Raw genomic sequence first — 13,519 nt, forward strand, 5'->3', positions numbered from 1 at the left:
ATTATCCAGTCGTAGGTTCGTAACCCGTTAATAGGTTGCCCTCAGCATGGTCAGATAATTTAAAGGGTTGCGAGCGCCCAGAGCGCCTTCATCTGATAGTCCGGTGTGTTTGTATAAGCGGACCCTTGTCAGGCTAACAAACGAAAGATATGCGATAAGAACTCATCGGGACCATTGTATCGACAGAGCTCGACCCGTGAGCGTTTCTGCTGCTCGATATTTTGTAAAATCCATCGCGTGGATTTTTTTTGCTGTTTATTAGTGAAAATTACTAGTTAATATTTTGATTTGCTAAGACTAGTGACATAGTCTGTTGTTATATTATTTCTGAATGAAAATGGGTCATGAACAACGGAAAGATGATGGTAGTTTTATTGGGCAAGGTACCCTTCTTACGAAAATAATTACAAACGTGGCAACCAAAACTTAACGTAAACTTTTTTTTATAGTCATTAACCTATTATAATTTATATCCTCATTTATCATCAGCCTTGGAAACTTAAAAAAAATGAAAGTTTTTGGGCACATATAGATGAACATAAACAAAAAAAACTGTTTTATATTATTACAATATACATCAAATCAACAAATTAGTGTTACGCTCCATTATTTTGCATCTCGATGTTGCGCCTGTTGTCGACAGCTGAAAAAACAAATCATCTGGTTAGTTATGCCAGAACTGGTGTAGTCAAGTTCATAGCAATATAAAATTTTAAATTTTCTCCAATGTCTTCGTCAACCCTATATCTACCACTAAGCAAGATTGTGTAGTCCCTGTTGTGTCCCTGCTTAAGGGAGATTGTAACCAATATAATTCCTAGATATTATCTAACATTGTTTCCAAATTTAGGATGGTATCGCTACAGTTTACGGTCGGGTTTGACGCTTACCATAACTTTTTCCGTCGTTCTATTCATTTGTATCTGTTTGTTTTTTAAAAAATAATTCAATTGATCAATTTATTTGCATGATATCGGTTACACTCATTCTCATTCAAAGTTAAAGATCGAGATTGAGATCGTCTTAAGGAGATAACTCTTGACTAATTATGTAATAACAAATAAGCTTTACAGAGATCAATTTTGATCGATATGTGTGTATTTCATCAGTACGAAACTCTATGAGTTTACCTAACGTGCCATAGAGACTAATTGTCTGTTTTTTTGGGCTTGTGAGTCCCTATCACAACCTGGCTTGTTCCAGGCTTCAGAAAATATGTAGTTTTGAAAAGCTGCATTATAGCTAGCAGCAAGAATTTTGACAAGATGCTCCGGGGGCATTTTAAAAACTCTATTAGAGATCCCGTAGCTCCGTTTTAAATATCTCTAAAAACCAAAAAATAATTTAACATTACCTATGTACTGGTTACCATTTTAGAGTCGGTGACTAATTAATATTGCTAGCTAAGCTAGATGAATACATGAACAAATATACGAAAATAATGTTTGATTTTAATAAGCTACCGACTGTAATATAATAGGTAATGTAAGGATAAAGGAGATGCATTGAAGTTTATTTTTGTGAAGAAAAAAAGATTGATGAAGACACTAAAAGTTTAAAGGCAATTTGTAATTTTGAATTAGTTCAACTACTATTACTAACTGTACATAATATTTAAATTTATTTGCAACCAACGCACCGTATGATTTTGCCTTGTATTTCGTGTAAAACAATTTGGTCAACATTGCCAACACAATACCGGCTCCAAGGGACGAGAAGAGAATTATTAAAATCATTCCAGTATTAGATGAACCCGCTTCAGAATGTTCTTCAGGTTCCAATTTGTCTGACGTGCCCAAACTGAAAATAATTTAAACTACATCATATTCTCATAGCAGACGTGGTACTTGTAAATTTTGCTTACGTTAAGTTAATTACTTATCCAAGTTCTATGTAAGTCACAAATTAAGTGAGTATATAACAGTTACCGACTTATGAAGTCAACATCAGTGAATTGTTCGAAGTTCAATAATTTATGTAAAACTCAAAAATATTTAATCGTCATTAATGCTGACTATTACAGGCTCCATAAATTTAATGACTACATTCTGTTATGTCGACATCATCGTTTTTGTCATACGTGAAATCATTCAAACGTTGATGTTTAGGTGAGACTAACCGAAAAATACTACAAACAATTAATATCCCTAAAATTACAATCAAGCGAGGGACAAATGGTACAAACTACAAATTAAACCAACATTACTTTCTACAATATAATACAGCTTAGCTACATGTTGGCATATGATGTATAGAAGAATGTCTATGATTTGCAGGTAGACGTCATTACTATAATTAGTATCGACCTAATTCTGCCCACTTCAGACCACTCAAACAACACCAAATTACACCCTGGAATAGGCGTCGTGATCACCCACAGTTCTTACTTACTTACTTCTAAATATTAATTATAATTATTCATACCTCTCTGTTGATGCCTTCTCTTTAGTTGGCTTTCTAGTAGTTGTTATGGAAGTTTCGTTTGCCATCTTTTCAGTTATCGTTGTACTAATAGCCGGTGTTTCAGAAGTGTCGTTTAACATTGCCGCTGTTGTATTTTCACTGGTAGCTGGTGTTACGGAAGTGTCGTTTGACATCTTTTCTGTTGGCTCTCCACTAATAGCCAGTCTTGCGGAAGTGACGTTGGATACTTTTTTAGTTGTCTCTGTACTAAAAGCCGGTGTTTCAGAAGTGTCGTTTAACATTGCCGCTGTTGTATTTTCACTGGTAGCTGGTGTTACGGAAGTGTCGTTTGACATCTTTTCTGTTGGCTCTCCACTAATAGCCAGTCTTGCGGAAGTGACGTTGGATACTTTTTTAGTTGTCTCTGTACTAAAAGCCGGTGTTTCAGAAGTGTCGTTTAACATTGCCGCTGTTGTATTTTCACTGGTAGCTGGTGTTACGGAAGTGTCGTTTGACATCTTTTCTGTTGGCTCTCCACTAATAGCCAGTCTTGCGGAAGTGACGTTGGATACTTTTTTAGTTGTCTCTGTACTAAAAGCCGGTGTTTCAGAAGTGTCGTTTAACATTGCCGCTGTTGTATTTTCACTGGTAGCTGGTGTTACGGAAGTGTCGTTTGACATTTTTCTGTTGGCTCTCCACTAATAGCCAGTCTTGCGGAAGTGACGTTGGATACTTTTTTAGTTGTCTCTGTACTAAAAGCCGGTGTTTCAGAAGTGTCGTTTAACATTGCCGCTGTTGTATTTTCACTGGTAGCTGGTGTTACGGAAGTGTCGTTTGACATCTTTTCTGTTGACTTTCCACTAATAACTGATGTTCCGGAAGTGTCGTTTGACATCATTTTAGTTCTCGTTGTACTAATAGCTGATGTTTCAGTAGTATGGGTTAACATCGCTGCTGTTGTGTTTTCACTAGTAGCTGGTGTTGCGGAAGTGTCGTTTGACATCTTTTCTGTTATTTTTCCACTAAAAGCTGTTGTTTCGGAAGTTTCATTAAGCAGCAGCATAATTGGCGATCTGGTATCGGCTAGTTCCTCACTTTTGTGATACCTTAAAATAAACAAAATACATAGAAAATCCGATTTATATTGGTATCTAATTCATATGGAAATATCTATTAATTATGCTTAAATAATCTTAAAAAAATAGCAATATCTTATATGCAGTTTTGCAGGAAATAAAATGAGACAGTGAGAGGGCTCTTGTATGGCTGAATTGTTGTTAGCTTCCGGCCACGTCTTTATAATAATTCGTTAAGTAATGTTCTGATTTACAGGTAGTGCTTAATCCATAATGGTCCAATGTTAGCCCCTTTCGGGCCAAATTACCTCAAACAACACAGTAAAATAATGTCCTTTTTTAAAAAAAAGACATACTCATGTTTATAGCCTAGAAATAAAACACGTGACATCAACGGCTCAATGTAGTTCTAGTAAAACAGTCAAGCATAAAATTTTACACTGTTATATTATGCGCTGGGCAGACAGAAAAGACGTAGGACGCGGACAGGACGCGAACATATGTCTCTTCCGCGTACCTTTCATACAAAATGTATAGAAACGTCGCGATGCAAAACATATAGAAAAGACAGAGCGCGGACACAACGCGGACACGACGCTTACTCGCCTGTGCCCTATTGTAAAATATATAGAAAGGAAGGGGCACCGTCGCGAGCGCCAATAGACAGGGGTGCGCGCAGGGTGAGGCGCGGGTGCCGGCACTCGCACGTTGTTCACACATAAAACTACCTGCGTCCTTGAGTAGTTACGTGTTTAGAGAAGGAAGATCATTGTATATTAAGTGAAAAGCGGGACGACTATATATTCAATGTTCAATTTTATAGCTTAATTGAAAGTTAACTTGTTCTATATAATTATAATAGACCAGAGTATTTCAATAATCCTGTGTATATTAGCGAGATACACCAGCGCTATTAACACATTTTCATCTTCCGAAGCATACATGTTATCGTTTCAAAATCGGACAGCTGAAAACCGTCATCTCTCGCGGCGCCCAGCGTCACGTCCGCGCCTCGTCCCTTCTATATGTTTTCAAAAATTGCGACGGCACCCCGTCTGCGCCTTGTCTGCGCCTCATCCTCGCCGCACATCTTTTCTGTGTGACCCGCGCCTTACACTGTTGACAGTCGTTGAACTCGGCACGGGCATCGTACCTTTACACTAACTTTATTGTCTTTACCGTAATGAGTACAAAGGGGATAAAATATTTCACAATAGCTCACCCTACGGTCCGGCATGCGGCGTCTATTTCCGTAGATATTCTTGTTCTGAAAATATATAATAAAATATATTTTTTTTTGCATACAGGCTCGGTGAAGTAACACCATTCTCTGGTTCTAAGTATATTAGGGATCAGATAGGGTGTCGAGTGACGAGTGATGTTTAGATACCAGTTGCCAGGCGGAACAATTATCCCGCCCTGTTTGATATATACAGACTGAACCCGAGACTTTACTGGTGGTAGGTCTCTCATATGTGAAAGTCCGCATGGGTTGGTACCACCGCAATGTCTACTTCTGTCGCCAAGCAGCAGTGTGTAGTCACTGTTGTATTCGGGCTTGAAGAACATTGTAGCCAGTGTAACTACTGGACATAATAAGACTTAACATCTCATGTCTCAGGCTGGCTTAAATTTTTCATGTATTTATCTAGTTTAACTAGCAATTTGAAGTAGTCACCGACTCCAAAATTAATACCCAGTATATAGATAATGTTAAATTATTTTTGGTATTTAGAGGTTTTTGAGGCGGTATAAATTTTTGTTAATAGTTTTTACTTTTTGAAAAGTATATTTATTAATTTATTTTAGGTTCTCCAGCAGATTATACCTTGAATTTTTTACAGAAGTAGTATAACGATGGTCACATTCTGATGCACAACCAACTTAAAGCAGTACATAACATTCGTTTAAGTAATGTGTACATTGTTAAATTATGTTATTACATAATATGAGAATATATATTTAGAGTAAGTAAGTTTTTACCCTTCGCCAGCGTTCTATATCATAAAGGAACAAATGTGGTTTAAAAAAAATGGTTATGGTTTTCTCAAGCACAGATTTCTAAGTTCCTATAACTATTAGTTGCTTAGAAGTCCTGCAATTCTGCCGTGGTATTCGAGGCACAGTAGATCAAAGGCAGACAATTTTTATTACTGATTTAGAAAGTAGAACTTTCTTTTTATCCAGGTTTTATACATTAAATTATAAATTAATTTTCTTGTTTGATAAACAGCAGTGAAAACGATAAAATAGTCTAGTTAACCATGTAGTAGAACAGATCCACCTCTTCTGACTTACTGTATCGATTACCAGGGCTGAATTATCGTAAATAGGTGATAAAATATAGGAATTAATGCTCACCGTTCTACATAAGCCCATGAATACTTTAATTTGTATTTTATCTGCAAATAAACATCACATGATTGTTACATTTGATAAATAAAAATAAAGACACAACTTAGCTTTTATTACTTCGGAATGTATGATTTATAGTTATAATAGAATCCAGTTGTGTTTTACATTCGTTTATGGTTTTAAAATAGAAGTTAAATAGCAAGCCCCTTCTGAGAGCGTTTCCACATTATCCGTTGTCGGACGTCGTGAGCCGGTATCCGATAATATGTTGTATCTATCACATATCCGATGAAATCCATCCGTTTTGACTGCATTCCCAGTTACTTAGTGCGGGGAGAATGCCAGAGTATAAAGGACATGTCAGCTCTTTGTATAGGTGCTGGTTTATTATTTCGATCAATTAACAACCAAACTCAATATTTATTATAATCTACTAATACTTAATAAATCAAAAACTTAGTCTATCAGTTTATGACCCGAAATGTCGTATACCATCAGGCAAGCGGTTTGTTCGGCTCGTCAATAATTTATACCCGAAAAAAGAAGATAAGAAGTCTTCTTCTTATCTTCTTAAGATAAGGAGAAGAGTTCTTCGTATTCTTCTTCGTAAGAAATATAAGAAGCGTTTACTCAAACATTGAAATTATCAACGTCAGACTATTTTTTTACTGGTGGTAGGTCTCTTATATGTAAGAGTCCGCCTGGGTAGGTACCACCGCAATGTCTATTTCTGCCGCCAAGCAGCAGTGTGTAGTCACTGTTGTGTTCTGGTAAGGATATTGTAGCCAGTGTAACTACTGGACATAATAAGACTTAACATCTCATGTCTCAAGACAGCGAGCGCAGTGGAATACCCAACAATACTTTGTAATTCAAGTTGTTGGATGGTGTCTCTGCTGTTTATGGGCGGTCGTATCACTTACCATCAGGCGAACGGCAAGCTCGTCTCGTCATTTAAAGCAATAAAAAAAAATCTTGTTGAACAGTGTCACTAAATTTCAATAAATAAATTTATTTCCAAAAAAATACAGATAAACTCATGCACTATAACATAATTGTGTACAGACGAAGTAATAAGTAATCCACCGTGAACATGGTAAGAATTTACTTGTGATATGGGAAAAAACCCAACTGTAAAAGTCTACTTTTGACCCAATTTATTATTGTGAATTCCCAAACATAACTAATTAGTAGTTTTATCGCTAATTACTATTGAGGAAAATATATTGAAAATATTTAATTAATAATGTTAACGTTCAATAAATGGGTTTGGGGGCTCGGCAAATACAAAAATAAATATAACAAACATATCACGTACGTTATATATTTTCGAGAGGAGCCGAAAACATGGTTTACAGTCGTTTTCAACAACCATCATCTTTTCCATCCATCGTAAAAATGGACCAATCAGGAAAAAGCTTTTTTGACATGTTGCAAAAGACGAAATTTGGTTGGTGTGTTCTTGGGATCGGATTGAATATTGAGATTAGGATCGTTTATTAAAACGACTGTTAGTTGCAACGTAAATAGTCTTTAGATTGGCAGCTCCTAGATTCGATGCCCAGGGCGCGGGTGGCTGACAGTGATCGAGAGGCCTCCGCGACGCGACGTCCTCTTAGCACTCGCCCCTGAGTATGACCTACTTAATAGGTCGAAACTGGTCGACGATTCCGACTACTTTTTAAACGTAAATAAAACCGTGTTGTTTTCGATTAATTTAATATGTCTCGCGTAAGTTTTAATAATATTAATAACTCTAATAGTATAAAAACATGCACCAACTTATGAATGAATGTAATGACCACCGTAATTACGCTTTGTAAAAAAAGGTTTGCTACCACTGATTTGTATGCAAAAACCAACACGAAACGAAGAACATATACTTTTATACGGGGACGGCAGAGTGACTCCACTGCATCTGATATTAAGTGGAGTGGAGTCCGATAGAATGTCGACAGACGAGAGATGATTACCCCTCGGCAGTCGACACAATTATGCCGGCCTGTTGGAACCGATATACACAGGCTGATCCCGAGAACGCAACACCCATATGAGGGCCACTATGGATGGTTTTAACACCTTGTGTACGGCGGTTGCTATTTGGGCGGATATAAAATATATCTTACCACAAGCAAATTACATTTACAGAAGTAGACAAACCGAGCCAAATGCCTTTACCACACGTTTAAAATCGTAATAATTTATCATGGTATTTATCATACTTTTCGGGTCCAGAGCATAATTTGCAAGACTTAATAATAACATAACTTACTGTTTCAACTTCAGGATCTTTGCTGTAACTGGAACAAAATAAAATCATTTATTATAGAAATCGGATCATTAAAAGATCCATACGGAAACATCTGGTACTTTGAAGCTACTAAGTTTTATTTCTGTGCTCATTAGCACAATAATGTTACAAATTGAATCAAAATTAAATGTCAAATGCCTCGACGCCCTTGTCAAATTATCGCACCAATTCGTGATTACACCTACGCTTCGTCTCAATGTGATTATGATGCATTTGACCGGGATAAGGAACCATCACTAGCTGCTTGGTAAGAACATTGAAATGCTCGTTTCGTCATTTGCTTGTACATAAATGTGCCTCAAGGTTTGAACTCCTGAAAACGACTACCTTTTAGTCTAACTTGGGCCAATATGCACCTATTAACCGGCACATTCGAGAATTCAATGTCATAGCTAAAACTAAGGATGTTGATTTGTTCTCTGTCAGTTTCAGCACATTTAAGAAGATTTTAAATTCGTAAATCGAAAATATCGACACACTGGTTTTAGCTTGCTTTGTTTTAATTAAGTATTTGTTAGTATACTTCAATTTTATAATTATTTTATTTTGGAATTATTTTATGCGGTTTTTTATTTTTTTTAAACTTTAAATGAGATACAAATTGGTTTAATTTTTACTTTTATTTTAATCTTCATAGTATTATTAGGATATATTAATAATTTTAGAAACATATTTTTTTGTTATACGTAATTTTGCATGCAGTCTTCACCTATAACTACAATGGCACTTAGCTTGTCAATAATATTATAATTTTACTATTGTTACATATGTATTGGTGATCAATAAAAAAATAAATAAATAAAAAAACTTACCCGTTGCAACTGCAAATCGCTTCAAGGTTCAGAACGATGTCTCTGTAATAATAAAACATTAATTATTATTACATGCCTATTGCTTGTGATGTTCCCACGTTTTATGCGGGAATTTTAAATGTTCGATCATTGCTTGATTCTAGTGGCAAAACGTGCGGTGGTGTATTAGGAATTAAATGTTTTCATCTATTTCTAGGCACAAGATATAGAATAGATTAAGGTTTTTTTTAACGATACTTTGTATTTTATTGTCGTCTCCTCGACCCAGTGACAGTACGGTAGATTCAGAAGTCGTGAGTTCGAATTCCATGTTGAGCAATCCAGTGTGGATTTATTTGCATGGGTCTAGTATTTCCACAGTGGATTTTCGCCCGGCCAGCGGCAGGTCGTAAATATTAAGCCACAATTACGCAAAAATACTAAGAAATATTAAGGAAGGTCAAAAAAGAATCTGCATGACTGTTTGTGAAGTGTAGTAAACCATGCTGGATACTATGAACAATAACCTTGTAAAGTTAGCATGCGCACAAATAATAATATGTAACCGAGTCCAATCAACAAGGCTCGGGTACAACATTGATTATAATATGTAGCGCAATTATTTGAATTTTTCCTTGTGTAAAATGGCTCAACAATGCATTTATACCATTGTCATGAATGTAAGTTTTATAAATCGTTGGTTATTTAATCTACAACATGCCTGTGTGGCGTTTAAAGTGGAACATAAATTCGAATAAATGAATTAACTTAAATAAACCATTTTCATAAAGACCCTATCATCAGCCGCAAGATGTCCACTGCCGAATATGAGCCTCCCCCAAAGATTTTCAGATTGACTTATTACAAGGGGCCCGCATTCAGTGACCTGCAACTTTTGTCGAATTTTGACTATCGGACGACCATTAGTTAATTGAGATAGAATACATCATAACATACGTCTTCATTCGAAATGGTTGAGTAAAGGTATCACTAATTTACATTTCGTAGAATTTATATCCGTCTCATTACGTAATAAGGGGCAATCACATCTCCATTGCACAAACAGACAAACCCCAGGCTACAGATGTAGTGTTCCAATGGAATCATCCACATTCTTGCGTTGACCGAAAACTAGAAATTGAACTCGACACCTTACAATACCAAAGCACGCTGCCACTAAACAAATTTAGTGAGAATGCTGATTTACAATTATTATTATTATTTTTAACTAGGTTTTGCTCGCGGCTTCGCCCGTTTGAAGGTGTTTTCCGGGATGAAAAATTCCGGGATAGAAAGTCTAGCTAGGATCTTAAATAATTTCCATACCATATTTCACAAAAATCCGTTCAGTAAATTTTGAGAAAATCGATAACATAGACAGGCAGAAAAGGGGACTTTGGTTTATAATATGCATAGATATTTATTTATTCGAGTAATATAGGACTCATATTGCTAGTAAAGGATATTTTTTCTTATAACTACGTTAGTAATTAAAATATAAATTAGAAGATACAAATTCCTGAAGTGATTTTGAAAAAAGTCCATAGGATCAATCTGGAGGTATATTCCTTCAAATAAAAAAAGAGTTTTCAAAATCGGTCCAAAATTGACCGCGTTCTGAGGTAACAGACATACCAATTGTAGCCTCCTCCTTTTTTGAAGTCGGTTAAAAAATAAATTAATAATCGGTTCAATCAATGTACTCACGTGTTATTAATTTGAACAAAATCATTGATGTCACATGATGCAAATGCCTGCGCCGGAAACGCGCAAAGCATCTGAAAAACAAAGGCACTGTTATTCATTACTATGATAGACCAAACGGATTTCCGGCAGCAGTATTCGATTCAATGATTATTTTTTATATACCAATGACAAGACGAGCAAGCCGCTCGCCCGATAGTAACTTGCCTACAGTACTGGCAACACTCAGAACTTTGATTCACCTACTGCATGGCATTTACTGCGCTTATTGCTCTAAGACTTTGATTCATAAAATGCTCTAGATAAACCCCAGGGATCTACAGGAGACTTGGCGGGGTCTACGTTGGCGTAACCAAAAAATGAGGGTTCACAATTCGTAAACAGGGGTCTACAAAACAATATCTGGTTTTGATAGTAGAGAACTAAAATGTGGGCTTGACTTCACCTATCAATGTAAGCCGATAATATTTTAAGAAGCTCAGCGACTGTTACATGTAAAAACTTGCTTATTCTCGGAATATGGTAAAAAATTTGCTGCAGGGCGGCCACCGGAATCAGCAACATTTTGAAAGTGGTCCATGAAAATAAAAAGTTTGGGAGGCTATAGACTTCAATGCCCTTCAAAGAACAACAGTATTTGGCTGAGAGACTGAAGCATACATAGACCTACCCGGATGGACTCGAAGACGAAAATGGACCACCTTTTAGTAATATCTTTTATACTTACCTAATATAATCACGCTTGTGGTAGGATATATTTTATATCCGCCCGGATAGCGACTGCCATACACAAGGAGTTAAAACCGATAGTGGCCCACGTAAGTGTGTCGCGTTCCGGGATCAGGCTGTGTATATACGGTTCCAACAGGCCGTAGGAGATGTGTCGACTGCCAAGGGGTAATCATCTCACGTCAGTCAACTTTCTATTGGACCCCACTCCACTTACCATCAGATTCAATGAGGTCACGTTGCCTTGCGCATAAAAAAAATTGGATTCCAAAAGTAATTGGATTCCATTACTCTCTGATCGCTAAATTAGGATCGAACTGTATAAATCTGTAAACCTTTTCGCCAGATGACTTTTCTTATTGCTTCGAATAACTAGACGACCTTGCTGTTGGCCTGATGATAAGCGATACGACCGCGCATAAACAACGGAAACACCATACAACACCTTGAATTACAAAATATTGTTTGGTATTCAACTACACGCCGCCATCCTGATACATGAGATTTTAAGTCTTATTATGTCCAACAGTTCCACTGGCTACAACATCCTTCAAAACGAAACACAACAATGACTACACACTGCTGCTTGGCAGCAGAAATAAATAGACATTGTGGTACTTACCTAGGCGGTTCTCACATATGAGAGACCTACCACCAATGTATTTGCAAAACTATAAAACATTTTTCAAAATCTGAGTCTGCTAATTAAAGTTTTCTCTCTGCAAAACCAGATCGGGAATATTACGAAATGTTAAAAAGAATTACTCAACGGTCCAACCTTGTTAAAGGACACATTTACCAACACAAACATTGTTTTATATATAGTAAATTACATTCAATTACTGTAAACATATGTCATCAACTATATATATCATATAGGTGTTTTACAAATATAAATGCATTTAATATAAGTATTATCCTGTTGTAGCTACCACTAGCTTTTGCCCACAGCTACACTCGCGTTTAAAAGAATTTCTGGGATAGAAGTCCCGTGTTATAGTTTCCCAGGATAAAATGGAGTCTCGTCGGAGGAGATCCCTCGCTGCCGGCCGTGTTCCATGGTCGGCAGTCAGGAGGCCTGGCGTGCGGTGGTCCACTTCTGCGAGGTGGTCTTCTCGCAGAATGAGAGTGCCGAGAGGGATCTCGAGAGGGAGGATCCCTCCCGCCGTCAGAGAGGAGACGAAGGAGGCGCCGGGTGGACGACTTACCGGCGTTTTCCGCCCTGTGGAAAGGGGGCATTTAGAGAATTCCACCACGGTATCCCCTGCCTGTAAGAGGCGATTAATAGGGGCCACGAAGGTCGTCGACGGGCGGCAAGGGGCTGTCCGCCCTAGTGCATTGTCTCTTCTATAATTGCTTTAATAACAATCCCTATATTATTTTTTTCTTTAATATTCATAGATATCTATTTAGATTACTCTTTATGGAACACCACATAAGTAAAAGAAAAAACACATATACTAATTAACTACAGCAAGTGCAACAACAGGCCGTTCATATATTAGGTATACACATCGGCATGATAATTTTTTATTATATGTAAACATTTAAAACAAAGGAATACTATTTAATTAAAACATATTGCAGTGATAGCACACAGCAGCGATAAACCTAATTGGGAATGAAGCCGAGCCGAAGGCACAAATGTTCAAACACTACGCGCACATTTCGACTTTTCAAAGTTACTCGCATGTTCTTTGACAGTTTACGCTGGTAAAAAAATTAAGAGGAAACCTATGTACAGTCACCCACATTAGTGTTACTGGTGGTAGGTCTATCATATGTGAGAGTCCCCTGGGAAGGTACCACCGCAGCGTCTGTTTCTGCTGCCAAACAGCAGGTATGTTCCGGTTTGAAGGACATTGTAGCCAGTGTAACTACTGTACATAATAAGAATTCACATTTCATGTCTCAGGATGGCGAGCGCAGTGGAATACCAAACAATCCTTTGTAATTTAAAGTTGTGGATGGTGTTTCTACTGTTCATGGGTGGTCGTATCGCTTGTCATCAGGCGAACGGTAAGCTCGTCTCGTCGTTCAAAGCAATTAAAAAGTATTGAATCTCTTCAATTTTAATGTCAATAAAAATAACTTCATCGACAACAACCTCACAAAACTAGTATTACTTAAATAGCTGTAGTTACTATGAA

General features: G+C 37.0%; 1 protein-coding gene across 1 annotated transcript; it reads right to left on the reverse strand.

Moving 5' to 3' along the window:
* Positions 1 to 347: 347 nt before the first annotated feature.
* Positions 348 to 10,714, reverse strand: LOC119192166 (A-agglutinin anchorage subunit-like; the record flags this gene model as incomplete). The annotated part of the gene is given in 9 exon segments (XM_037446002.1): positions 348 to 643; positions 1,640 to 1,800; positions 2,425 to 3,083; positions 3,245 to 3,509; positions 4,702 to 4,746; positions 5,841 to 5,881; positions 8,107 to 8,134; positions 8,958 to 8,999; positions 10,644 to 10,714. Coding segments are annotated over 9 exon segments (1,359 nt in total), but the record flags the coding sequence as incomplete, so codon positions are not given.
* Between the last annotated feature and the right edge of the window lie 2,805 nt (positions 10,715 to 13,519).

This window comes from Manduca sexta, unplaced genomic scaffold, assembly GCF_014839805.1.
Source record: "Manduca sexta isolate Smith_Timp_Sample1 unplaced genomic scaffold, JHU_Msex_v1.0 HiC_scaffold_2422, whole genome shotgun sequence".
Taxonomy (NCBI): Eukaryota; Metazoa; Arthropoda; class Insecta; order Lepidoptera; family Sphingidae; genus Manduca; species Manduca sexta.